This window comes from Dermacentor silvarum, chromosome 1, assembly GCF_013339745.2.
Source record: "Dermacentor silvarum isolate Dsil-2018 chromosome 1, BIME_Dsil_1.4, whole genome shotgun sequence".
Classification (NCBI taxonomy): Eukaryota; Metazoa; Arthropoda; class Arachnida; order Ixodida; family Ixodidae; genus Dermacentor; species Dermacentor silvarum.
In genome coordinates, this window is record NC_051154.1 from 43,420,463 (window position 1) to 43,448,326 (window position 27,864).

Below are 27,864 nucleotides of genomic sequence, written 5' to 3' on the forward strand. Positions count from 1 at the left end.
GACATGCACACAAGCAAAGTTCAGAGGGCACAACCATGTTCAAGGAAGTAGTGGCAATCAAGTATCCGTATGGCCAGAACAGCAGCAGGACAACCGATTTCTAGTCTTTTAACAAGATTTTCTTGTCACTGAGCCATGCTAAATGATGAAAATACATACATTCCACAAGTAATACAGGAGAAATGTTTCCCACAGTCAAGAGTAGTGATAAGTGCAACTTAACTACAAATCCACAGACAGCTGTGCTCAGAAATGGGAAAGCTCATGACACTCTGCCGACATGCACAGCACATGGCAAGGAAAAAAAGTAAGCAGCTTTGTTCATTAGGTGTGTACATTAAGAATAGTCATGTCTTGATGCTGCAATCTTCATCAAACTTCCACAATTCATCGGCAATTTCACATGGGTCCTTGCCAGTTGTGACAACATGGTGCGGTATCAACTTGTCACCAGCCTTGTAAACTGGGAGAGAGAGAGAAAGAGAAATTAGGAACAAGGCATTCAAAGAGGAATTCAAAAGCTTAAGTGTCACGAGTAAACTTGGTCAAGCCATACAGTATAAGGCTACTAACGATATGGTAATATTACTTAATGTGGCAGGATGCCTACTATTTGTTGCATTTTGCAACGCTCAGACACATTCTGACATCAGGAAACCGATGTGCTGTTCGTGGAATTTTTTTTTTCACTTGCAAATAAACTTAGCAAAAGGGTACATTACTGTGTAATGCCACATGGGGAAAACAAAGCAAAATGCCAAATACAAAAGCATGCAAGTTTCACAATAGGTGTTTGTGCAAGAGCTATGTGAGCTAAAGTATGCTATTCAACTGCAGTATGCATGCAATTCAGGGCTGGCAAAAATGCATCAAAATTTTATCTTAGATAGACATGATTCCGAAAATTTATCTTAGACGTAGAAAAAGATGTGTGCAATTAACAATTTGTGCCTGATAAATATGCTCAAGATTGTATCTTGTTCACAGACACCTAAATTACGCCACAACTTTCAATGCAAGCACAGCTGCAATTGTACGCTCTCCATCCAAGTGTGCCACACTCCAAAATTCTTGGTGAAACTCTGGTTTGTCAGCCAGACACCACTCTCATGCACCTCTGGGTGTGTGGTAGTGGGAAACAATCGTAGTTGTTTCATAATGACGTTTCAGCGTTTACAGCTTACCTGAAAGAAACTGAAAAGGGTATGCCAAATTTATTCCCCTAAAATTAGCCTTTAACCAAAAAGGGTAAGTGAAAGCAAACCGACTAGATAGCTAAGGCGGCAGTCGGCGCTAAGCTGCAACCCTACTTGCACTCCCAATACAAGGAGCCTGGCAAGGTTAAGCGTCAGCTTGCCATCCAAGCAATCGTCACATTTTTACCTATTTGCATTCGTTTTGACTGTTGCTGGGACGGAGGATCCCTGGTCTAATTTCTGCAGTCTTTGTGCTGCGGCCAGTGGGGTCAATGAACTCTGGAAGTTCACGCATTGCAACACAGGCTTTTATCTACACAATTTTTTTTTTCTGTGTCACTTGGTGCCCTGTACCCACATACTGAGTGCGCGAGGTACTTAAAGGGGCCCTCAACACTTTTCAAGTGAGTGTTTTTCGGCTGCCGGTTGGGTAGACTGACGGAGAGATAAATGCAACAACAATGGCAGCGATACGGCTATGCAGTCCGTAGTTATTCAACTGAGAAATTTCAAAATACAAGAAAAAAATTTATGCCCTCAACTCAAGTTTTGTGCAGGCTTCTGCGCCCATTTCTCTCACCCACTGATGTAACCCCTCGCAGCAAATGTTAAGAGCTCGAAGCACCTACGTAGCGGAAGTTCGCTCTCCATGGTTGCCTACATGTTCTATGTTCACAGACACCAGCTACTCCAGTGTCCACCATTGCCATGGCGAAAAACTACCTTTGCGCATTCTACCACATTTCATGTTAAGTGGGGGTACTCAAAAGTAACCGGAATTATTTTTATAAATATAACCAGAATTATTAAGTGAAATGCAACTATCATGTTAATCTGTTATCTCAAAACTTTACTAACTGATTTATGAAAATGAGGTATTTCTCTCCCTGTGATGTATGTTGGCACTGCTCCATATCAATTACTGCTAAAGTGATAACTTTCTTTAGCTACTTCCTTGCGTTTTTGTGATTGGCAGATGGTGATCTAATACAATTAAAAAAAATTAAATTCTGGGGTTTTACATGCCAAAACAACCTGATTATGAGGCATGGCATAGTTTGGGAATCCATATTAATTCTGATCATCTGGAGTTCTTTAAAGTGCACCTAAATCTACCGTAAATGAGCATTCTTACATGAGCTATCGCACACTTTGATAATCATCTTAAATGGTTTCTTCTGATGTTTTTCACAGTGACATCGTACAGTGGGACCTCAATTATCCCGTTCAGACAATTAAATTAATTCCGAGTGCTGAAAATTAAGCCCTATCAAATTTTAAAAAATCTGTAGCATCACAACATTAAAAATTTTCTGGTGAGTCTTATTGTCGCCATAAATGTGTAGTCCATGTGTAAACTCCAACACTACTACTTAAGCACTAGCTAAGCTACAATAGTAGTGACTGTTATAGATGCAGTGTACTTGATAACCCCCAATTACTCGAGAGGCTCACATGATATAAATTACTGCTGTCGAAAACTTGACAACGAAAAAAAAACTTGACAACGAAAAAAACAACGAAAAAAACTAACAGTACTTGTAACTTTCAGTACTGTGATACCAGTGCTAGGGGACAGCGACAAGAGACAGAGCTGAACTAACAAGTGAAGCTTTATCTAGATGTGCCTCTGAATAAATATTGAAAACGATATCAAAGCAAATCGGACAAAGATGAGAATAAAAAACGAAAACAAGAAGCACAAGGCAATACTAATGAGCATGTGGCATAGCAGGTTTTAAAGGCATGACGATCGACTTGTGTTAGCATTTTTGAGCAAGCAATAGCAACCACAGCTCTTTTTCCATGATGCTGACTGAAGTATTTTCTACACATTTCTCACTGAGCTTGAGATTTTCGTGGGCTTCAAGCATCTGCCTTGTTTGCAGGTCAACGCTGGTTGCCACCACTTTCATTTGTTTTAAACGGGGGTGTGCAGCCGCATTCTTTACATTGCAGACCCAAGTAGCCAGAAACATGTGCCTTGAAGACCTGCTCAGTCGCTTTTTAGTTTGAGTAACCCTGCTACAGACTTATATATAAGGCTAGCAGTATGTATTAAATAAATAAAACACCATGGACAGGCATCAGGAAATGTGCTCTGCCTGAATTTTTTTTTTTCACTGAGTTTTGATACTGTTTTTAATATTTATTCAGAAGAGCATCTGAACTTCAGTTTGTTGAATGGCATGTTGTCTTATCTTTGTCTTATGTTCCTGTCCCATACAGTGCTGGTATCACATCATGGCAAACAAGTTCAATGCAATACGTGAACATTTTTTTTTTTTTTGAACAACTTGGTGCATAACAAACGACTACATATGAAGAGCAGTTCTAATAAGCAGTGTTCAAATATCTAAACATTAGTGTTATTGTTAGATTTTATGAAGTATTATTCATGGCATAGACAAATGTAGATGCAGTGCAGCAAATGGTTATAAGTGAAGCCTACTTACCATCCAAGTTATAACAAATGCTCTGTTATTACAAACTAAGATTCCATGATGGTCATAATTTTCATGCAGTCTATGGCAGCCATTTCAGATAAAAACAATGTCACAGCTCTGAGCTCCTTTAGAGTGAACGCGGCAGTACGGCTGTAGAAATGATAAAGGTGGCTTGGATGGAGGTTACCACGCATTGCATCAAGAAGTTTTTTTTTAAAGGCATGATTCCTGTGTGGGGCACAAGAGTCTGGAACTGTGGAGCTTGGAAGTAATGATGACTGGCCTGCAAATTTATGGGAGTGCATCATTGAAGTGCCGTCGAGTGCTGCTATCATCAGATCGGATGATGAAGCCGATGTCACGAAGTCATGCATGAATGAAGGCATAGTCCATGAGATGCAAGGTTTGTCAGCAACGATTCGGATGAAGAATATGAAGAGACAGCAGAACCGATAACACCCCCTGTAAGCACATCAACCACGGTAGAGTACATTGTGTTGCTGAAACAGCTCATCTGCAAAAGCTCTTGGTAATGAGCTCTTGACTGCTTTGAACAATCTAGGAGCCATGATTATACAGTCGGCATTGAAGCAGCAAAGCAAGCTTACTGATTACTTTGGAAAACAACATGTATTTGCAATTTCATTGGCTTATTCGTCTACTTATTACGGACGCTCAGCTATAACAGTGTTAGAACAGCCTTTTGACTTTTTGACGCAGACCTTGGCACAAGCAAAAAGCCAGTTTGGCCTAGCGATAAGAACTTTTGGAGTAGTGTCTAACATACACTCATACACTATATGGTCTCAATATTAATTAAATTTATAAATACAGCAGAGCCAGCTATATGCATATCAGTGAAGTATTTGGGTTAAAAATGACCAAACTGGCTTGATTATTTTTAGTAGAATGACCTCGCTCATGCATACATATATCATGGTGTAAAGTCGCTTCTACCATTTTGACTCGTAACAGGTGTTTGCCATGCTTCAAGCGTGCAAAAAAAAGCAATGAGCAAGAGAGAAAAAAGTAGGAACAAGGGCGTGACAGAAAGACCACGCCCTATAGAACATGCGCACCTAAACCAAAGTTACAATCAAAACCTTACTTCCAATGTGCAAATTCTTTGCTGCATAACTGTGTATTGAAACATGTGAAAGCTGTTTAAACTACAGCCACAGGATTTGCTCTTCCGATCATGGAGGGCTGTAAGGAAAGTCCCCAATTATGGTCCAGCAGTTAAGTACTCATTATAAGGTAATTCTAAAGTGGCACCATCGACAACCGCGCTAAACAATGTGCAATGGGATATTACCCAAAGCTTCTTTTTTATCCAACAGCCTCCTTGAGCGAACTCCAGGCCGCACTAATACGAGGAATACATAGCTGCAGCACAAACGGCACCAACAAGACCCGCTCAGAAGGGGTGCATAGGATTCTATACCAAACAGAAATGCTACAAAAGAGCAAAAACAGCAATAGAGGACTGACGGCATCAGCTACATCTGTGGTAATCGCCACTCCATTAACCCTGTACAGATACAGATCCACATCTAGGAAAATTGGCCGGAACAAATTATTGACCTTTATTTCTGGTCATTGGGTACAAGGAAAGAAATAAAATGTTATTTGAGTTATAACCTAATAAGTACAGTCCACGATGGAAGATATATAGGTGGGGACACAGCACGGGCGATGCACAGGGCACAAGCGACCCAGCTAAAGTACCAGCCACGCTCCTGTAAACCGGGCCGCTGATCGCAGCGCCAGCCCGGCCTAGCGGTGAAACTTCACTAGAAGAAACAAAAACATACATGAAAGATCTCGTTGCGATAGCAATCGGATGACATCGCGCGGCTCATTTGTGCCATACACGCCGTTCGCATGGCCTGAACTGTTGCTTACATCGTACGTCGTCGCCAGCAGCATTGTCGTAGCTCTTTGAGCAAGCTGACCGATTTTACGCCAGCGCTGCCCCAGTGGCACGGTGGTGATCGGTAAACTGCAGCGATGGGCCGCAAGCGCTTCATTGAAAACTGCAACAGTGGCAGAAGCGAAGACCTGAATAATTTGCTATTGGTGTGTTAATACTGCTGAGGTTAATCTTTCGTTATACCTTATAGCGTAGTGAAGACAACGTTGATATTGCGCTTGATGCTGCAATGTGGTGGACTGAATAGCATATCAACCCACCATTGAGCCACGGTTATCCTACTGCAACGTTCAGGAAACATAGATATCGCACTATTTAGTTTGAGTAAATTAATGCAAGGAAACTGCTAAGGGCATATCGTAAAACATGCGCGCGCTCGAGCACACGAACGGGCGAAAGTTAAAAAAAAAAAAAAAGAGAGAGAGAGGGATGGTTTTGCTGCGCAAACGAGCGTAGTACTCTGCGAGAGCACATTGGAGAGTCGGGTTAGGCAATGCTAGGTCGTTGCTATGCGCAGATTATGCAGTTTCACTGCCCCCTACCACAGTGGCACAATCTGCCGGGGTGGTTTATAAATTGCCGAAAGTCCTCACACCATTCCTGGCACAGTGGGGCAGCGGTTAAGTGATGCATCACTGCCCTGGCAGGTGGCTGTTTCCAAAACACCCACCCGTGGGGCTTGTGAGACCCAGAGTTCTCTCCCCAAACAACCTCTTGTGAGCTGAAGTTATCATTCTCGCACGCATGCATGCATGCATGCATCCTTGCTAGGATGCAGCCGTGGAATCCCGGGTGGTAGGCTAGTGTTTTCGTGCGAAAACAACGGAATGAGCGGACAAATCAAGAGCGAATAAGTGACTGAGTGAATGAACGGCATAACGATCAAGTGCACGTAAGTATAACGAGCGGTGTGTACGAAAGCTGGAACAAATGCTGCAATCATTTAAGGAAGAAACTAATGAGCGAACTAGCAAACAAACGATCAGGGCGTGGAACGGGCGAACGAGTGAGCAGGCAAACTAACGCATGCAGAAAAGAACGAGCCAACCATCAAGAGAACAAAAGAGATGAGCGACGGTTACGGCTTCATTATCAGGGTGCCGTCACTTACTCGCCGTATAAGGTTCAAATAACCCGCCAAAATTCATTGCCTTCTACGCGTTCAACTCAATGAGCATGAAGCCACTGCTTCACAAAACTGGAGTTAGTAACAGAGCTGCACAGAAACAATGCGGCAAAAGTATTTTCTTTTCTTCATGAGCAACAGTTCCGGAAAAATGGGCTTCACAAAGTGCGTATTCCCCATAGAAAAGCATTGCTGTTCACTACGCCCCAGGCCACTGCGGGAAAGCCATCGCGTGGCACTTAGAGAAACTAGGGGACATTAGCGGGGACCGGTGCGGGCCGCTGTGTCCTCACCTATATATCTTCCACCGTGATACAGTCGAACCTCGATATAACGAAGTTGTTTGCGGCAAGTACAACTTGGTCATATCGCGAATTTCATTAATTCGAGGTTTCGTTAATTCAATGGAACTAAGATAGGAAATAAAAATAGTTCGTTACATCGCAAACTTAGTTAAATTGATGTTTGTTATATCGAGGTTTGACCGTATAGTAATTATTTAGTAACTGTTTATTAAGCTATCCACAGCGTAATCTTCATTCGAGCATAATGTAAATGTAACTATGGGTTTTGCATTAAGTTTTCCACACTTATATAAGCATTTTGAGGTGTCAAACTCACTGTAGCATATGTGGCACATTGGGCATCACAGCTTTTAATCACCAGGACAGTGATGATAGTGCGCTTAAATTTTTTTTTCTAGCCCGGCAGCATGAATAGAACAATGCTGTCATTCTGGGGCTTCTCTGGCGCAGGCTAGGTGCACTTTTCAACTAAAATGCTGTGTTGGAGCAGGATGGCGCAGAGGACTGCTCTTGGCACAATTTGGCGCAGTTGTTCCACCACTGCTATAACAAACGCATCCTGCGTGACTGGCTCAATATAGGTGGCTCGACTGTACAACCTTCCAAAGACTATAGATTAAAACATATTACCCGACAAAAAGCCAATTTTCATCTCTGACTGCATGCCATAATTTGTAATACCTTGCAAGTCCATGAAAGGTCACTGAGTAAGGGGGGTTACATTGTAAGTAATGCAGAGCAATTATTGATGTCTAAAAAAAAAAAAAAGGCAAACAAGAAAGTCTAATGTGCAGTAAAGATGGAACATCATCGCCCATACAATTACTTGACCATTAACACTGCGAACTGCAAAAGAGTAGCCAAAATCACAGACAGCAAGCATAAAATAACACAAAGTCACACATCTATGTAGAATGGCTGTAGCAAAATTATGAAAGCCTAGGTATAAAATGTGCGCAGTTTATTATGCAAAGTTTTGCAATGAGATATTACTGCAATGTCATCAAGAAGGTCACTTCTGTGCGCTACGGCACAAGGCAATGCAAGTTAGATGCTCGCATATTGAGGAAGGTGCGCATGAATCTAGCGTTATAATGAAGGCTACGTGACATGCATGGGAGATTGAAACGGAAGCAAGTGGGATGTGCTGCAGTTAACATACTTATAAAAGAGACAAAGAAGACTGGTACCGCAATGTAGTTCTAGTAGCTGGAGCAAGATACTGCTTTTTGTAAAACTTACACTTGGATGCCTGTTACAATCCCATCATGGGTAATGAAATGCACTTCCAATGTGGTTAGCTATTTATTTGCAATTTGACAAATACAGTGAATCAAATGCTTTACTGCTTACTGCCTTAGATTTCTTATGATCACAAAAGACTGCAGCTTCACACGAAGAACTTGGGAAGTGAAAAATGTTCTGTGGCAGGCTGCATGCAGCATCCAAATATCCATTCACTAACATGCATGCTGGCACAATGCATTGCTGCAGCAACTGTTGGGCACTCAAATGTGGCATCGAATGCACGTTCGCCGGTATACAGTATACCATGTCTTCAAAGCTAAACTTTCACTAATTTGAGCTAAAATGCCATGCAAGGTATGGAAATTCAAATTTGCGCAGATGCCTTGGGCTCTGCGGTAGACACACTATGTGGGAAATGTATAAAAAAAGGATGAACTTTAGGATTTGTGCTCTTATGTGCACATTTATATTGCCACGCATATTTATCTTTCCCGGCAACTGTCTTTCACCGGCTAATAAATGGTCAAAGTTATCGCCCAGGGCAAGACGCGCCTTTCTGTATCAGTGATGCTACTGCGGACTTCTGATTTGGAGCAATTTTTGGAGCATCAGAAATTTAATTTTGGAGCACTTTGGAGCAGGCAATTTGGCATTTGGGAGCAGCCAATTTTTCACATCCTGAAGTATTTCAAAAAAGCGAGTTGCAATTTACATTCAAAGACCTGAATAATTTATATGCTCTTACGAGAAGCTTGGTAAACATTTCCATCCATTGCAGATCTCATGGAGAAAAAAAAAATGCTCTTCTGTGCATGCGACACACACACACAAATTGATATCGTTTCATATATTGCTAGTTTTCCCAGATGATGGACACATTGGCGGCATGCAGTTATTATAATCACATGTCATGCTGTGCTTCAAACAAGCTACAGTAGAACCCCGCTGTTACGTCATTTTCGGCCGGTCGTGGCATAGCTCCCATAGGACCCAATGCATTGGTAACCCCGCTGTTGCGTCACAACTGTGGGACCGTTCCCGCATCATGTGTTGCGAACTGCCACCCCGCACCAGCCCGAGCGGCCATTTTGACTTTTCATGTTGCTTGGCTTGGTGGCTTGACGATGGGATTGGCCGCCCAAAGTGCGGGGGGCGACACCTATGACGTATTTTCGGTTTACGCCAGCAAAAGCATGGCCTTTGAGATTCGTATTTGCTATCTAAAGATGGTGTCAATGACACGTTTGGGCCCTAAAATTGGTTATGGCGCATAGATGTTCCATATAGGGCGATAACGCCGTCGCCGTGCGGTATACTGTATGTGCAAATGAAAGCATGCAAGGGGAGCCGACGACCGGGGCTAAATCTGGCGCATGTAAGAAAGAAAAGCGGGAATGAAGTGCGCCTTCCTCCGTCGAGCTCGAGGCACCGGCGAGGAAGCGAGGAATAGCGGGCGGCGTTGTACTCTGGCATCAACTGCGTACTGCGCGGCGCGGCGCTGCGCTGCCGCGCGGGCCGTATCTTCAAAGCGATCTGCGTTGTAAGCAGAGTCTGGGCAGTGTTGGTGCGTCGACGTAGCTTTGTGTGTACTGTGGGTTCTTGGCGCTCAGTTTGCATTGAAGCGATAGACAGCAGCACGAAGGTCACTTCGCTCGCTGCTGCTGCGACGCTTCCTCACGCCAGCGTTTGACAGCGCTGAAATCGAGTGTGATGTGGTCATGTTTGCCTGTGCGTGCTAACACCATGCTTGTTAATATATCGTTAATAAGCAAATGTTTACAAGTTTATATGGACGATAAAACTACTATCCGTACTTTATATAGCTGTCTACTAATTTGTAATCGCAATCGATGCTTCGGCTTTCGGGCGAAACTACGACTTTTTTTCACACCTTAGAATTAAAATAATATTGTGTGCAGTTCGACACTACTCTCATTTCTCAATTTTTCCAGTTTCTCGACTCTTGCATTTCCCGGCTCTTTATATATATATATATTACGGTCCGGTGAAAAACATAGCAGCGGGGTTCTACTGTACTAGCTGCGTTTCCGGAGTAGATAACGTCTGCCGATGAATCGCCAATTAACCTTGAAGCTACGAGCCTCAGCAGAAACCGCACTCTGCCATTAAGCCGCCTTGCAAGGCAGATGCCGCGTCGGCACCGTGCGTGGCACTGTGGCTTAATCGGGACGCACGTGCTAGTGCTGTTTCGTCTCCTGTTCGCAACTACGGTTGCAACTAAGGCTCGCCCTATCATCACGTTGCACGTTTTAATTTAAGTGGTGCAATTGTCGGCGATAGACGCCGCCAAATCCGAGACTGTTTGGCGCAGTTAGGCACAATTTTCGTCGATTGTATCAGGATGGCGCAGTAAATACCATTTGGCGCACTTTGGCGCAGTTGGCGCAGGAGTGGAATCATTGCTGTATAGGTCGAATGTTATCACTTATTCTAACAATCGACGAGTGTGCTGGCCACTATCATTGTGTTGTGTTACTTCTTTTTCTGGGCACACGTTCGCCAAATAAACAGTTTCGTGGCTTGCATTGTGCCACTGTGGTTGTTCACCATCACTAGGGCGAGATTTGCTGCTGAATGCTTCTGCCTAACCAAGACATACTGTTACGCTTTTTAGCTGACTGACGAACTGCACTGGATTTGCCAGTGTCAAAGGCTGAACACCGGCTGACTCATCGGCAATTGCAGCTGCTAACTTTTGCCACCTGCAGGACGAGCTACTTCGTGTGCATCACCCACAGCACAAGTGAACCTGCCACTGAGCGCAGAGCCACCAAGTATGTCACAAGAAGGACGTCGAGCAACAAACCAGTGAGATTTGCAGCAACTGAATACTTCTGCCTAACCGAGACATTCTGTTACGCTTTTTAGGCGAGTGTACCACTGTAGTGTCATTTTACTTTTTCTAAATTGGTTTAACTGCAAATTCCAACTGTGGGCCTTTTTTTGTACTGTTTGGAATAAGGGATCGGTGTAGGCCTTTGCAGATACCGTGCCCGAATAGGCTGTTTTCAAGATATCGTATGAAAAGTAAAGGACGTTCCATTGGGTGTCATTGAAATGAAACAATGCCTTTGAAAACTCGAAGAAAGATCAGAAGCCATTAAACACCTTCGTAAGACAGTTGACGATATGGGACTACTGCTTAACATTCCCAAGGTAAGCTGAACACTATCGAATCTAAACAAATAGAACAATCAAACATAATCGTTGATGACTTGAATAACCGAATACCCCGCAATAACTTGATATTCGAAGGTATTCTTGAACAGTCTTCAGAAACATGGAAAGACGCTGAAGCACTCGTCAAAGAAGTTGTGACTAAGAATTTAGGTTTTCCAGCAGGCGAAATTGAACATGGCCACAGATTAGGGGAGCGTAAGCAGGACCAAATTCACCCTATCACAATAAAGTTTTTCATATCAGACCACAAGTTGTCTATGTCGAACCATTTTTCAATATTTAGACAAGATAGAATGGCATCATGGGGTGGTGGAGTGTTAATCGCCATTAGAAAGAACCTGGATGCACACGTCATTGTCACTGACTTGCGCCTAAAAATTCTGTGGATCGTGCTTCGCCCCTCTGCAACTGTAACTTGTGCTATCGGAGTCTTATCGCCCACCAGATTCAACTAAAGGAACCTGGATGCACACGTCATTGCCACTGACTCGAGCCTAAAAATTCCGTGAATCGTGCTTCGGCCTTGTGCTATCGGAGTCTTATCACCCACCAGATTCAACTGATGATTTCCCAGAGTGCTTAAATGAGTCACTAAATACAGTGCAGATGAAATTCCCAAGGTCCCAAATTGTTCTTGCTGGAGACTAATTATTCCAATATTGCCTGTACTTTCTTTGTTTGACTTACACCAGATGGTTTCTGTTCCCACGTGCGGCAAAACAATTTAGGATCTCGTGCTCACTAATGACCCAAGCAACATGTTGGTTAATGTGTTAAAGGGCATTAGCGACCACAGAATCTTGCATAGTGAATTCTAAGTACTTCAGAAAAAAAGATGAGATATGACAAAAACTATATATTTTTTTATTTTATTTGTGATACTGCCAGTCTCAGTGAGACCAAAGCAGGTGGGCATTGTATTAGACAGTTTTACAAAAAGAAACAAACAGGTCATACTACATGGTACAGCAAAAGAAAAAAAAAAAAAGAAGAGAAAAAGCTTCCTTAACTACTGCAAAAATCACCGATGACGATGTGAAATACAATACTTTTGGTTAGTATAACAATATCACTGAGTAACAATTATAGTATTAGTACAATTTACATAAAAATAGCGAATATATGACCCTAGATTAGAGAAGTTATACTGCTAACAGATAACAGCGCAGAAGTGACCAGCTTGGGGCTTGAAATGCAGCAATTCCACGCGTAGGAACAAGTATTACAGTGAATATGTGTGGGTGTGTTAAGTGGCGTCTTCTGTGTTTGATGTCTCTAGTATAGCCGTGCATATATGACTATCGACGATCAAATGTTAACAAGGAAAGTCTACCGTCTTCTTTTTCCGTCAATTTTTTAAGCTATTCCAGTGTCAGTGATGCAAACAAAAACTGAATTCTTATTCGTGACAAACTTATCTCACTAAGAGAAATGTACATTCCTAAAGTCACCATAGCAGCATCGAAACAAAGCACGTGATTCATCCCTCATGTAAAACGTTGCATAAAAAGAAGCGATTACACCCACGAGCGAAACTTTCGGACTCAGAGGAAGATTAGAGCCGTTACTATAAGCATGTGCAAATATGCAGGTCTGAAACTGAAACACCAAAAGACCAATTTTATAACAATGAGATTTCAAACATGTTAAACTGCATCTGTGTTTGCAGATGAAAGCCGAATGTCATCTAGCCTACTCGTTTCTTCATTAACTTCCACTATGCAAGGTATACATATCACTCCTGAAGGCATATCAGCAGCCATTGATATGCTCCCTGCAAATTCTGCACCACCTAACTCCACCACCACCACCAACCTCCCTGCAAGTTCTCCACCAGGACCTGACCCCCAATATACGTCCTAAGCTTTTTAAAATATCAAAATCAGCCGTATGCCATTTGTTATCTGCTGAGCTTCAATTTTTCGACACGGGCTGGGTACCAGACAACTGGAAACTAGCTTGTGTAATTCCTGTATATAAATCAGAAGACCGTTCTAATCCAGTTACAAGTCAATCTCTAACTAGTATCGCTAGCAAACTACTAGAACACGTCATTTCATCTGGAGTAATGAAATACTTGGGAATAATAATTTTTTCGTTAAACACAGCTTCCTGCGTGGTTAGTCATGTGAGACAATTATTTGAGACAATTATTGGAGTTAATTACAGAAATTCCTTTTGCCGTAAACGATTTGTTCCAAATCGATGCCATTTTTGTAGATTTCACAAAAGCTTTCAACAATGTACCTCGCATGCGTCTAATAAAAAAGCTTATAAGCCTTAACAAACACTCAGGAAATCAATTGGATAACACATTTTCTAACTAACCGCTACCAATACGCTGTAGTAAACAGGCACTATTCTCCCATTAGCACACGTCAAATCAGGTGTGCCCGATTTTGTTCCTAATTTACATTAATGATACACTAAGGCCTCGTTAATACGTAACCACTCAATAGGTAATTCCAGTTGAAATATAGCTGCGATAAATCCCCTGCCCTGTCGCCACTGAACCTAATGTATTGGCAAACTGCTTAAGTCGTAGTTGCTTAGCACATGCAAAACGGCTAGTGCATAGTATTTACTTCATTTTTTTTTTTGCCGCTTACAAGCGTGGCATCGGCGAAATGTCGTGCACGCAGACCCTAAATAACGAAATTGCGGCACATGGACCTTTCCCGGGCTGCAGCCGCCACTGATTGCAACGTAAAAACATGGTAGCTATGACGCGTTTCCTGCGCCCATAGCTTCTAGCACTCCCACGTCATCGATGACGAGGTGGATGATGGCCCTTCTGTATACGATGCAGCTAGTGCATTGACCGTCATGAGGGCATTCGCAGAGAAGTGAGGCCTTATGGAAAAACTGGCTCACAGCCTTGCCGAGTTTGAGGATGCCATCGTCGCTGCAAGGTTGCTACGGCGGCAAGTGAAAATCACATTCTTTTGCTGCCTGCTCCGAAACAAAACTTATCTACATGTGTTTGAGTGAGAATTAACATGTTTTTTTTGTCCAGTAAGTCAAAGCCGCTCACCTGCCATTGTCGGTTAATTAGTACATCGCTTAGGGCGTACCTGATCCATGCTCCCTGCCAACTATGTATTAACGAGTTTTTACTGTATAGGTAATTCTGACTTATTCAGTAAGATTATTTGTGGATGATTGCATGATATATATACAGGTAACTAACACTCAGGATGCTAATAACTTCCAGTGCGATTTGCATAGGCTAAGTAAATGGTGTCAGGACTTGCAAATGAAAGTAAAAGTAAACAAAACAAACGCCATTTTATTCACTGCAAAGCTAAACCCATTAACGTATTACTATACGTTGTACCAAGGCAGTTGAATTTGTATCCAACATCAAGTATTTAGGCGTTCATTTAGCGTCGGATTTATCATGGAATATGCACATGAGCGTAAGACGCTCGGATTCATTAAGCGCAACTAGCATTTCGTCAATTCTAATACAAAACTTTTAGCTTACAATACACTGGTCTACTCAAAACTAGATTACGCATCAGAAATCTGGAATCCTCACTAGGCATACCCTAATAAATAAACTTGAATCACTTCAGAACAAAAATGTCCGTGTCATAGCAAAAAATTACTCTCGAACATCCAGCATAAGTGAAATAAAAAACCCCCTAAAACTGTCTTGTCTAAAATCACGCAGCCTGCTATCGCTTTAGTCTTCTTCACAATGTTTACCATAGCCAATCTTAATTATCATCTCTTATCAAACCTGCCTATCAAGCGTTTCCGCGTCTGGACCCCAAATTCAATATAGAACCTTTCTTTGCCAGAACTAACCTGTTTTTACATTCATCTCTTGTCCTTGTGATTTTTTTTTAAATAGTTCGCAAACATTCCTTCTAGAATTTTTTTCTTTTGGGTACGTTGCCTTATGCATTGATTTTAAGTATGTGAATAGTTAATTACACACTTTAGGGCTATAATTTTTTTTTTTTGCACAATGTGTCCACCAAGGAACCTAAAGCATCTGTGCAAGCCACATTTGTATAGCTTGCATAGCATTATAAATAAAATAAGAGCAAGCTTAGCTCTGAAAGAATGACCTGATGTGTGCAATGCATAACCGCATGCAGTGCTTTGACTCAAACACATATGCACACTAAGCATGCGATGCTCCTGTTGCGACTTTTGGGCCGTCTTAATGTATCAATTCTATTCCAATGCTATTCCTTTTTTTCTTTTTGGCAGTGGTCCGGGCAGTACTCCACCCACATCATCCCCAGAATCAGCTGATAATGAACGGTGGATGATAAAAAATTGTGCAGATTCCATAGAACTGAGGGTATCAAAGATTTATTTATTTAGTTACATTACCCTCAGGGCCAAGAAGCGCATTACAGAGGGGGTGGGTACAATAAACAATAAAAATTGAACACATTCAAACAATTATTAGTAAATTATTAATATTTAAAACGATAAACTCAAAATATAATCAGGCATCGCAGTCTTGAAAAATCCCAAACATGTTACGTGACGCTGTGTAACTGCAACGTCATACATTAATTTTTGTGAAATATCCACGGTGCACTGTGAACGATGGTGTTTGCCATTGTGAAAAAAGAAAAGCTCTTGGCATGCCTTTGCTTTAAACAGCAAATAACATTAATGCTCACGACAATGTGGTACCAACACAGCACAAAATGGCCATTTCTACTGCACTGTGCAAAAATATGACCGCTACGCACCCATCCCAGCTTTGCAGTATTATTTCCTTTCTTGATGTTTGCTGTACGAAAAACAGGAAGCTACATTCAGACTCGTCCTTTATGTCACTCAGTGCTGAGAAACAGCAATTGTGCAAGATTACCCACTGCCATCCGCTGCTTAGTATGTACAAGAAATGAGACACTGATCCTGAAGGCTAACATAACTTTACACTATGTATATCTGGCCAAAATGTTTTGAAATGTTTTCGGATGTATTACGTTGTGGCCAACGGTGTGGCTAATGGATAAGAAAAACGCTAGATCCTTTGATTCCAGAGCTATGCAGATATTAAACAGCATGTAACAAATGTGCAAATACAATCTTACTGAACCAACGACAAAAAGAGGCGAGTTCGTCTGGTCAGAGAAAAACCGGACCAATAAGGAGCCCTTGAACATCACCGCAAGGATTCGCTTTCATGTTGAAGCCTGTTAAACATTGAAGTTGCGATACCGCATGCCCTACTTGCTGCAACTGAGTTTCGCAATTACTTTCCCATATCTGAATACATCACTGCTGAGGGTCGATCCCGTGACTTCGTGCATATGCTTTCCTTAAACGTGCGCCACCAAGTTTTAATGACCGCTCAGGTTCCAGAGAGACTGGCGCGCCCGTTCATTTCCGCAGAGTAGTTGCCATGCAGACACTACAACAAAGTTCGAGATTTTTTAACATAGCATAATAGACAGTCGAATCAAAACAAAATACCCTCACATGTAAAAATACGCCCTACAGCTGACCAAAATTGTGCTCCTTGCTCAATGCATGGTCTGATCATTTTGTTCACTTCAGACTCTACTGCTTCTTAGGCAGACTTCACTTTTTGTGTCTTGTTTGGGCTCCTACTCGATGGCACATATCCATTCTGGGGGACTGCCCAAGAATGTTCACATACTCAGTGGCACATGCCCAGTTGCACATACCCAAAGGTCCAAGTTGTCTATTTGGGCATGTACCCATAGGTCAGCCCCCAGAATAAGAAATATTTTCAATTAGAAATATTTATCATAGGTTAGGTACTCACTCACAATCACGTGTGCTCATACTTGGCAGAACTCACATTTGTACTTGTGCCCACTCATACTCACCAACACTCACTAGCATTCATGGCCCCTTCCATTCACACTTACTGGTACCCACAAATGCTCATACTCGCGCCCGTTCTCACTCACTGTCACACACTCACGTCCCATCATACTTGCTGACAATCACTCCCATTCATACTCCAGTTCACACAGTCGCTGACTTTGGTATGTCCTCACTATAACAGGCACTCACTGCTGTTCATACTGACGTCCACTCAAACTCACTGGCACTTGCTCCCGTTGATACTTACGTCGCCACTCTTTGTCAATCACTAATGCTCTTCTTACACCTGGGAAATGTGTGTGGCGCGAGTATGAGTGAGTTGCAAGTGAGTACGCCAACCTATGCATCTACCCAGTGGCCCAATCATAATCGGCCAGAGCAGCCGGCAGCAAACACCCAGAATGTGGGGGGAAGATGCGAAGAAAAGTGCACTTTTTTGTAATCTGCTCACAACCGTCGTTTGGTTACAACACAAAAAGGTCAGCCTTTCCACTGCTCATGTCATGCAGTGAAGCAATTCGATTTCATAAGACAAAGGTCGGCTGTGCATTTCTTTGCATCTTCTTGAGCGGAATGAAACTGCTTAGTCTAAACTTACTGGCGAACAGCTGCCAACTTTTTCTTCCAATTATATGCCTTTAATGCTGCGAGATTGCAAAACTGATGATGTAATGTTGCCCTCTGGCTTATTGCTGGTGCTCTGATTAGAAAAGAAACGATGTTGATGCCATGTAACCATAAGCCGCACATTTTTTATTAATTTTTTTTGAGGGTGGGGGGTGTAGGGAAGAGTGCATGACTGTATATTTTTTGTTTATAGTATCTGTCCGCCACTACGTGCTAAGTTACTGTAATTAGAAAAGCAAAGACCATGCAAATTTTTGGCACAACAAACATGCCTCAGTCTACTGAAAGTTGTGTCGGAAATACCAGTTTTGCCACAGCAACAAAACGGAAATTGGTTCTGAAAGCCTACTTCCTTGGCTACCCATGGGGAGAACGGTATGAATCAGAAACATCTTCAACACTATAAAATTGGCTACAGAAATTATAGATCACCGGTGATCGATCAGAATAGGCTTGGTCGGAAAAGAGTTAATGCGAGTATGAATGAAAGTCAGTAACGGTCAGTTTGAGTGGATGTTACTATCGACACGAGTAGCTAATGAGAGTGTGAGTGGGCGCGAGTATGTATGCGAGTGAGTGCCAGTGAGTGGAAGATGACACGAGTATGAGCATAAGTTGGTGCTGGTAAGTGCGAATGGAAGTGACTACGAATGCGAGCGAGTGTTTGGGAGAGTGAGTAGGAGCCTAAGTGAGTGCGAACGAGTGAAAAAAAAAAAAAAAATTGTAGGGTTTTACGCGCCAAAACCACGATCTAATTATGAGGCACGCCGTAGTAGGGGACTCCGGAATAATTTGGACCACCTGGTGTTCTTTAATGTGTACCTAAATTTAAGTACACGGGTGTTTTTGCATTTCGCCCCCATCGAAATGCAGCCGCCATGGCCGGGATTCGATCCCGAGACCTCGTGTTTAGCAGCCCAACACCATAACCACTAAGCAACCACAGCGGGTTGCCAACCAGTGGGTGCACATGAATACGAGTGCTCATTCGCTTATTCTACCAACCTATGCCTAAGAAGTGCATTCCAACACCACATGCTAATACAGTCAACTTCCCTTAATTCAACCCTGATGAGACCAACGAAATTGATCAAATTATTCAGCGGGTCGAATTAAACAATATGTAGAAAGATTTCCAAAACACACACTGCTGATTCATTTGACAGTACTTGCTCGATTCTAACAGCCCCCCCCCCCCCCCCCCCCGAATCAAATGTGTGCCCTCTTTCTATGTTTTGAAAGTAGAAATCTAATGCGCACCCGATTTTTAGCAAGAAAAGTAGGCAAGGTCGAATTTGTGTTGTGCAGTAGCGACCAGTTTACTTTGCCACAATACAGTGGTATTATGCGGTAAAGTATACGATCGCCGGAAACTGTTACAGTTTCGTATCTGCTAGCAGTTCTTAGAGAAAGAAAAAGGCCGGGAACAAACAGCGCTAGGACGTGACGAGGTGAGTAGACAGACAAGGCGATGATCAACGTCTTGTCTGTCTACTCACCTCGTCCCGTCCTAGCGCTGTTTGTTCCCGTCCTAATGATGTACCAACCAGCCCAGACCAGCACACTCCTTAACAAAAAGGCACCTGTTAGAATCGGGTAAATATTGTGATCACACATTGTGAGCTACCATTATTGCTTGAGAATGGGCATTTTTGATGGGAGATTTTATGCATATTCCACACATTCGCTGTGTCCTAAGCTCTGCCGAGACATGCTGCCACTAAAGGGGCTGCTATTTGGGTCATAATAGAGGTCAGGCACGTGGTTGCTGACTTGTCATGTTCGAATTATCTGGCGAAGGCTAATTTTAGGATCGAAATATTGAAAGTTTGGACCCATAAATATTCATGGGCACCGGTCGGGACCTTTGGAATTAACCAGTCAAATTAACGGAAGTCCACTGTATAAAACAGTCTCTTTAATCCAAAGCTCAATGCAGTTGAGATGCACGAATAGCATTGTGTGCGCATGTCAATTCTAGAACTCAATAGTGTAAAACTGCTATCATCCATCAACAGAAAACCACACAGAACCAGCTATTCTGACTCAAAACAAGGACTAGTTTTCAGAAGGGTGTAAAATTAGGCAAGTTGGTTCATGCTCATTATGGCGGCCGCACAAAAAAGACAGCAGTACAGAGAAAAGAAGTACACAGGACAAGTGCTACACAGGACAGTTATTAGTTCCAACGCTTGTCCTGTGTACTTATTTTCTCTGTCGCTGTCCGTTTTGCACTGCCATCATAATTATAGGCGTGCGCACGGGGGGGGGGGGGGGGGGGGGTGACCGGGGCCCCCCATAATCGCCCAAGGGGGGCGTCAAGCCTGCCCCATACCTATACTCAGACCTGTCCCGTCATTGTTTAAAGTGCAGGGTTATGGCCATGCAGGTTTTTGACGATAATGGCGGGTGAGGACCCCTGATGTTGCATTCCAAGAACTGCTTACTTCCCACCTTTACGCCCCCCCCCCCCCCCCCCCCAAAAGCTGGGGACCAAAGACAGGCCATTGTGAGAAGCATGTCATCACTTCATTTTCATTTTTGCATCCATTAGGGAAGCTTGTTTTCTTTCAGACTCGACCAATGATGAAGCTTCCTACGGAGGACATTTTTCAACAGTATATCTGCTGAAGACAGGGAACGTTAAAATCACAATAAATCACAATATTTTATGGACGGGGGCATCCAGAAAGGCGGCGAATATCATTTAATTAGTAATCTGCAGTTAGCGATCCTCATTAACAGAAACCTGTTGAACGTATATTTTCGGCATTGCAGGTCTAAGGATGTTGAAATCTTAGTCCACAACCAGATGGGCTTGCTGGGCAGAAGCCATCAAAGCAGTGCGGGATAACTACTTCGCATTGGTAGATACTGCAGAAGAGATCATGGGCACCACGCAGCATCTGAGAATGCGAGCAAAAGCAAAAGCACTTCTTGCACAGCTCGCAAGCTTCAACTTTCTCTTCTGCATGGAAATGGCTCATCCTATGTTGCAGATGGTCCTCAAGGTTAGCCAAATGCTCCAGGATCCGGAAAAAAAATCTTGACCAAGCACCAGATCATTGACTCCACCTCCGCCGACACTAAGGCATTTCTCGGCATGGATTTGGAAAAGGCTTCTGACAACATATCGCACAACTTTATTCTCGAGAGCCTGACAGAGTTTCACATCGGCAAGCGGGTGTACAATTTCGTACGCTCCTCCCTTTCCTCGAGGTCCACTAGACTCAAGATTGACAAATTTTTGACCCACGAAATTCAGCTTGGGCCAAAGGGAACACTTCAGGGGGTGATCACCCCGATGCTGTTCAACATCTCCATGACGAACCTGTCGAGGGCCTTGAAAAAGATCTCGAACATTAACCACACAATCTACGCGGATTACATCACCATCTGATGCCCCAGCGGATGTGCGGGTCAGGTCGAGGGTGCTTTGCAAGAGGCCATCGATGTGATGGATCGGTATCTCATCCCCACTGGGCTAAGGTGCTTGCCCACTAAATCTGAGCTCTTACTCTACAAGAAGAGCCCAGAGGCGGTTCTCACTGGTCCTGGAAGCCAGAAAAGGAGAGCCACATTACGTTATTCACTGGTAACTGCTCCCCAGTTCCGCGGGTGAACACTATCAGGGTCCTAGGAATGTTTATCAAGTCTAACGGAGCCAATAAAGCCGCCGTCAAATGCATTTGTTCCAAGATCGAAAGCGCCCTTGGACTGATCCAAAGAATCGCCAACAGGTACCGCGGAATCATGGAGGACAATCTGATCCGGATTATCCACGCATTCGTGCTATGCCACCTCGCTTATTCAGCGGCTATGCACAACTGGTTCGTGTCGGAGCGCAACAAGATCAATGCCCTAATCAGAAAAGTCTTCAAGCTTGCCCTCGGCCTTCCCATCTGAACGCACACAGAAGACCTCCTCAAGTTGGGAATCCACAACACGTTCGAAGAAATTGTTGAAGCCCAAGAGTTTTCTCAGTTTGTCAGACTCTCCGGCACCCCAGCGGGCCGAGCAATACTTGGCATGCTGGGATGTAAGACTGGCTGCAGGAAAACGGACTGGGAACATCAGCTTATAAGGACTTTCTTAAAGTCCACAAAGGCTTTTCAGTAGTCCCTGTCACTAGCTGCTCATGTGAGCAGACATTTTCAAAGCTCGCCATCATGAAAACAAAACTGAGGTCATGACTGGCTTCGGTGGCTGCTTTTACCTTTCATTCAGCAACGGGTTACCTTATCAAGCAGTCGAGTGTTGGTACTTGGACGTTTTACATCAAACTCGTGCAGATTTCTGCTTTAATCTTTTCATGGGCGGCGGAAAGTATATTTCCCACCTGTTGTTAGTAAGCTAGTCGGAAGCATTTTTTCCACCACAGGAGATTTTCGTTAGCTTGTATAATCTCTGTTGAACACGAAAAAAATGCAGGTATGCCATCTCGTGCGAAAAAAATGATTTACAGCCCCAGTTTCTATTCTGTGCTCTTTACCAAGTAGCGCGAAGCATACTTCCCACCTGTAACATGTTAGCACGAAGTCTATCTCAACTGTGTATTGGCTGCTTGGAAGGAAAAATTGGCGTATCATAGCGTTTGTGTTCAATAATAACTAAATATTGTAACTTGCTCTTTTCAGGTTCTTTTTTGCAGTTCACAAAAGACACATGTGTCATATTAATGTGTTTTAGAGAGAATGGAAATTCTTTCAGAAATGCGTTGGGACATTGATACCTCAGCGGCACAGGGACTGCCTTCTGCCGATGTTACACATTAAAGTAATAACTACTGATCAATAATATTTTGTATGTGTTGCAATTCCACCTCATTGAAATAAAAGTATTACAACTCTTCCTCGTCTTTGCACTGCGTTCGGACCGTAAGGGCCTCAGTGTGAGGGGGTCAAGAGTAGGAGGGGGAGGGGGGGCACTGCAGTGAAACTTGGCTCCCCCTAATGGAGAACCTTGAGCATGCCTGTGATCATAATGAATAGTTTTCAAAGGCACAAAAACACATAGACTTATGCTTGGAAAAGTGATCCCAATGTTGAGGTCGTTACAATCTTCTGCACATTCAAAAGCAGTTTGTTTGGAGGCTGCTCAGTATTGCTTTACTACAGATGTTAGAACATAATTCTGTACTTTAGTCATATGACAGTACCTGCAGAAAGAATCCCTGATGTCGGGCAGTGTAGAAGCTCCAGGCTTAGCATTTTTGACAGAAGCTTTCCTTGTTTCCTGAGAGTAGATTAAAAACAAAGTATCTCTGTTAGCTAAGTTAGCTTAGTGATGCACATACACAATGTATTCCACAAAACACACTACGATGCTAACGTGCATAGTCTGAAAGAAGCAAAATGGTTAGTAAGAAAACTGTGGTAAGGAATATATTGTGTATGGCTATTTGTGTGTGACTGCTTGATCAGAAGGAATTGGAAACACGAACTCAGAGCTAAGTGGCACAATGCAGATTGGCAGAGTGCCACTGTGTATGACAGGTTATGTACTATCGATCAAAAAAGTTTACGGACCACGGGATCTCAGAAAACGCTAAATATCCGAGCAGCCTTTAAAAGTAGCCAGTAAAACCGTACATCACAAATGTTGTTCACATACACCAGTAGAGGCTGGAAAGGGGAATACCAGGCTGCGTTTTGAGGCTGCAGAGATATTCAGCTTTTTGTCAGATCCCTTGGTACGTAAACTTTTTGGGTCGATAGTGCATGCACACAAGAAAAAGGGCAAATTCACTGCACTGAAGTGGAAGCAAAGTGCCCTGTACTGCTGGTTTCTGGAAACTTTGCCTGTGTGTCACCTAACCGTGTGTTTTGTATATCTGTAGTTTTTTTAGTTGAACTTCTGCATGCCCTCGATCCCTTCCCTTTATAAATAGGGTGTCCCAGCTAACTTTAGCCATGCTGTTCAACGGAGAAAAAAAAAGATTAAAAAAACATGGGGCAAGATGGTGCTGTATTCAGTCACCAGACCTCTAACAACAGAACATCGCAGCTCTTATAATTGTATGTTTGCATGGTGTTTTTAAATGTTTTTTTTTCTCTGACCAGCTTGGCTAACATTAGCTAGGACACACGGTATACATGCTGCATATGCATGCTAGTGTAGGTCCATTCGACTTGCTCCACCACTCAGTGGCCTAATTTGCACCAGTTCAGTGTCAGTTCCAAGCTCATGCAGGATTGGCCTGGCTCTGTAAGCCACTAACTACCTCTTCTGCAAGGACACCGGACTCTACAAATTTGTTTCACATAAAGCCTCCGCTATGTAAAACAAACCCCAACGGTCAAGTGCTACAATGTTGCACTGGTGAAACAAGCAGCTAAGAGCAGTAGCTCCTGAGCTAGTTAGAAACTGCAGGCAAATCAAATGAATGCAGCATGTTCTCCAGGCCTGCCCTTCCTTTCGGTGCTTTGGAGATTTTCTACACAGTCTTAAAACAGCTAACATGAACTAAGCAATGCTCACATGAACAATAAGTCTGCAAGGGTCCCATGTTCACCTCTCTGAGCTTTCCTTTGTAGCTATTGGCCGAACTGGACAGACTACACTGTTCGGTACTACTACTCAGAAAATTAGTCTCACCCAGGAAAGAATAACTTGGCCCACACCAGGCGACATAATGACATCCAATGTGCTATGGCGCTACCAACCTTAGTGCCTCACTCTCCGCGGTGGTCTTGTCACTACACAAAGGCTTCAAAGCATCAACTGTTGTACTGTCTGCAATCTGGAGCTTCCGCAGTTCACGGATGTTTTTCTCCATCTCCTGCCTGGCAACCAGTTTGTGCTTGCTGCTTGCAGCAGTTTCAGCCTCCATTCTTCTCTTTTCAATGTCCATGTTCATTTGCTTCAGTGCCATTTTTCTGCGCTCATTTGCCTCATCCTTGAGTGATTGTTGAAGCTCTGCAGACAGAGAGAATAAAAAAGAAAGAATAATAACAGGATGACAAACACTCTGGCAACAAGGCGAGACAATAGTAAGACAGTAAGCAATCATTCCCAAATGACCCTCAAGTTACAGGTACATGCAGTGACCACGCCTGCTCCAAGTGCTGCTCCAAATGGTGATATGACTATGTTATATATATATATATTTTTATATTTCTGTGGCTGATTGTTGTGATACTGCATTCAAACTTTACAGCTTATCCAGGATTGCTATTCATCACATTTCTTTCTTTGTTAGAAATACAGTGGCGAGTTGCTGAACAAAAGAGTAATTGAAAATTGTGTGTATGGCACACCTGAACTTTACATCAGTAAGGTCTTGATGAGGGCTAGTTGGTTCATAATTTAGAACCAACTAGCGCTTATTTGTGGTATTTGTTTCTTTGTGTCCTTGTTTTATTCACGCTGTTCAAACCTCAGTTCTAAAACCTGAACTTTCAAGCAGAAAAAGCCCTGTCCCACAGCATTGCACCGAGGCACCTGAAAATTTGCAACCAATAAACGCATTCAACATGAATGAATTCAGTGGAAACCTGCATGACAGTGGTGGTGGTGGTAGATTAATGAAAGGGCCAAGGAATTGGACCAGGAAACAACATATTCTCAGGGCAATCATTCTTGCAATTCAGCTAACGAGGATGCTAGCAGATGGTATCCTGGTTGAATGAATGAATGAATGAATCAGCAACTTGAACTGCAGAACCATGACTAATGACCCAGACTAGGTTTCAATCCCCTGGGCTAGGACAAATTTGTAAATGAATCTTTCTTACCAAACTCACCTGGACATTACTGACCCTGGCTACTGCTATCTTGCCGGTTAACTCAACAGAGGGCAGCACACATATGGGGAGTTGGTGTATGCGTATAGCCATCTGTACTACCGCTACAGAGGTGCCAGTCACTGGCTCTCTCCTTTAGGAAATTATGCAACACAACAAATGCTACGTAAATATTCTCACCGTAACAAATACATGTCTTCAAGCTAATCATTCCTTTAATAAAGGAAATTGATTTCTTTGGCTCTTTTGTCTGTTTGCGTGGTCGCACTTTCTCCGCTGAAGGCACGTGCTCTTGCACAGCCAAGTTGCGGGGCGTGTTCATCACCTAACGTACACTTTAGCTGTTTGAGACGTTTGTGCTGTCGCTGTGTTTCTCCGTTGCCTGGCCTGCCGGTTGCAGGGAACGCATAGCTTAAGTCTGCTGCGTCTCTCTTGTTGAGATGCGCCATTTCGTCGTGATGGCTCACCACAATTTCACTTTGGCCAATTCCCTCAGCGCATGGGATCTGCATAATTTTTATTGAACAGTGAAGCTTTCTTTTCATAAACTTGTACAAGGTATTCAGGTGGCTGTCAAACTTTCCTTTATTGCATGTGTGTCCAAAAAAAGCATATACTGCCGTTTTGGGTGTTTACCATGTAACCGGCAAATAGAGGCCTCAGGAGAGCACCTGAGGTTATAATAACGCTGTGTGTAAATGTACGTCGGACGTACCTGCTTTGCTTCCGTTTCGCTAGCTCTGCAGCTCCCGCATACTGATTTTTGCAGGTTTTTGCAGAAGGCCGTTTAACTCAAAGGGGCCATTAAAAAATGTTTTTGAAAAGTCGTGGAAAGCACGATACGAAAAGCCTAGCACGAGCGAAGATACTGCTCCAGGAAAGCGGGCACGGTATCTACTACGGTTCCTACTGCTCCCCCGGTAAAATCAGTGATGTTATTTTGAAGGTAGAGCGCCGTAAGGCGCGAGAAAGTCTGTCCGACTGACACCCGGCAATGAAAAAAGAGCCTGGAGAAGCTAAATGAATGTAGTATGCAAGATATGTTGTCACTCGAACATATGGCTAGGAGCTATTTTTGTATCGTTCTTCCGCGTTCAGCGCTTTCCACTTTCCCACTGCGTCGCACAAAATTCTGCAGAGAGGAGCGGCTGTGCTAGCTGTGCTGTGCCTGCACTCGTAGATACAGCCCTGGTGGTTGCTAAATTTTTTCTTGCTATGCAAAGGGTATGCTAGCACTCTACGGCGCTTATTCGCACTCCTCTCAATGCGCGGTGGTCCAGGAGGTTTCACTACTTGCACGACGCTTGTCGCACGCAAGAAAACGACTGACCGTCCCAAGCAAATGAACGAGCATAATTGCAATTTGTGACCGTTTTGCTAGGGCTTTTAATTCTGCGCCATTTCAACAAAACTCAGTGCACCGGACAGTGCTGTTTCAGTCGTGCCGGATTATACCTTTCTGGCGCCTTACGGCGCTCTACCTTCAAAGTACCATAACTGATTTTCCCGGGGGAGCAGTAGAGGGCGTAGTAGAGTTAAAATACTTTTAAAAAAGTCACGGAGAGCACCAAACGAAAAGTCTGGCACGAGCGAATATACTGCTCCATGAGAGCAGGCCCGTTCTCTACTACGGGCCCTACTGCTCCCCCGGGAAAATCAGTGATGTTATTTTGAAGGTAGAGCGCCCTAAGCCGCGAGAAAGGTATAATCCGGCACAACTGATACAGCACCAGCGTCGCAGGCGTGAGAATGTCTGTCCAACGTACCGCGTTCGTGCGAGAATCGTTGACACCAACGAGGAATTTACCCAGTGCACGAGGCACGTTTTTCTCCAAAATAAATAATTGGCGTATACGATACTCACCATTATGCACACTCGTCCATGTTCGCCTATAAAGTTTCATATATTTTTCAAACTCTGCAAAATATTCCGGCAGCACGATTTGCGTAGCTTCTACGTCTTCCATGGCAGCCATAGAATAAGCTGAATCAGCGCGTGCTGCAAAAGGTTACGTCAGCACAGATAAACTGGCCGTTCGAATAGTTTGAATCGTCGCGCTAAATAGCTTTATAGCTACCGCATAGAATAACGAACCATGGAGGAGACCGAGCACCGCGCGCCATCAAAGCAGTTCCGCAGCAAATATATTCACGTGACTAGCCGCGTCGCATCCAAGCAGGAAGGTCAGAACTGTCAGAAACAA

The 27,864-nt window shown here is 43.3% G+C and overlaps 1 protein-coding gene across 1 annotated transcript; it reads right to left on the minus strand.

The window, feature by feature from the left end:
- Positions 1 to 286: 286 nt before the first annotated feature.
- On the minus strand, positions 287 to 27,773 carry LOC119461820 (kinetochore protein Spc24-like). Its single transcript, XM_037723196.2, has 5 exons — positions 27,756 to 27,773; positions 27,525 to 27,659; positions 24,581 to 24,833; positions 23,074 to 23,150; positions 287 to 463 (listed from the first exon to the last, which is right to left on the minus strand). Exons 2-5 carry the CDS (start codon positions 27,634 to 27,636, stop codon positions 348 to 350), a joined length of 558 nt encoding a protein of 185 aa, XP_037579124.1. The 5' UTR covers positions 27,637 to 27,659; positions 27,756 to 27,773; the 3' UTR covers positions 287 to 347.
- Positions 27,774 to 27,864: the final 91 nt, after the last annotated feature.

Excerpts from the sequence above, each read along its gene's own strand:
- LOC119461820 (XM_037723196.2), bottom strand. The coding sequence starts at position 27,636 with ATGGCTGCCATGGAAGACGTAGAAGCTACGCAAATCGTGCTGCCGGAA. Across the intron at positions 23,151-24,580 it reads GCGGAGAGTGAGGCACTAAG|GAAACAAGGAAAGCTTCTGT; the intron begins GTTGGTAGCGCC and ends ATCTACTCTCAG. Across the intron at positions 464-23,073 it reads ATCAGGGATTCTTTCTGCAG|TTTACAAGGCTGGTGACAAG; the intron begins GTACTGTCATAT and ends TCTCTCTCCCAG.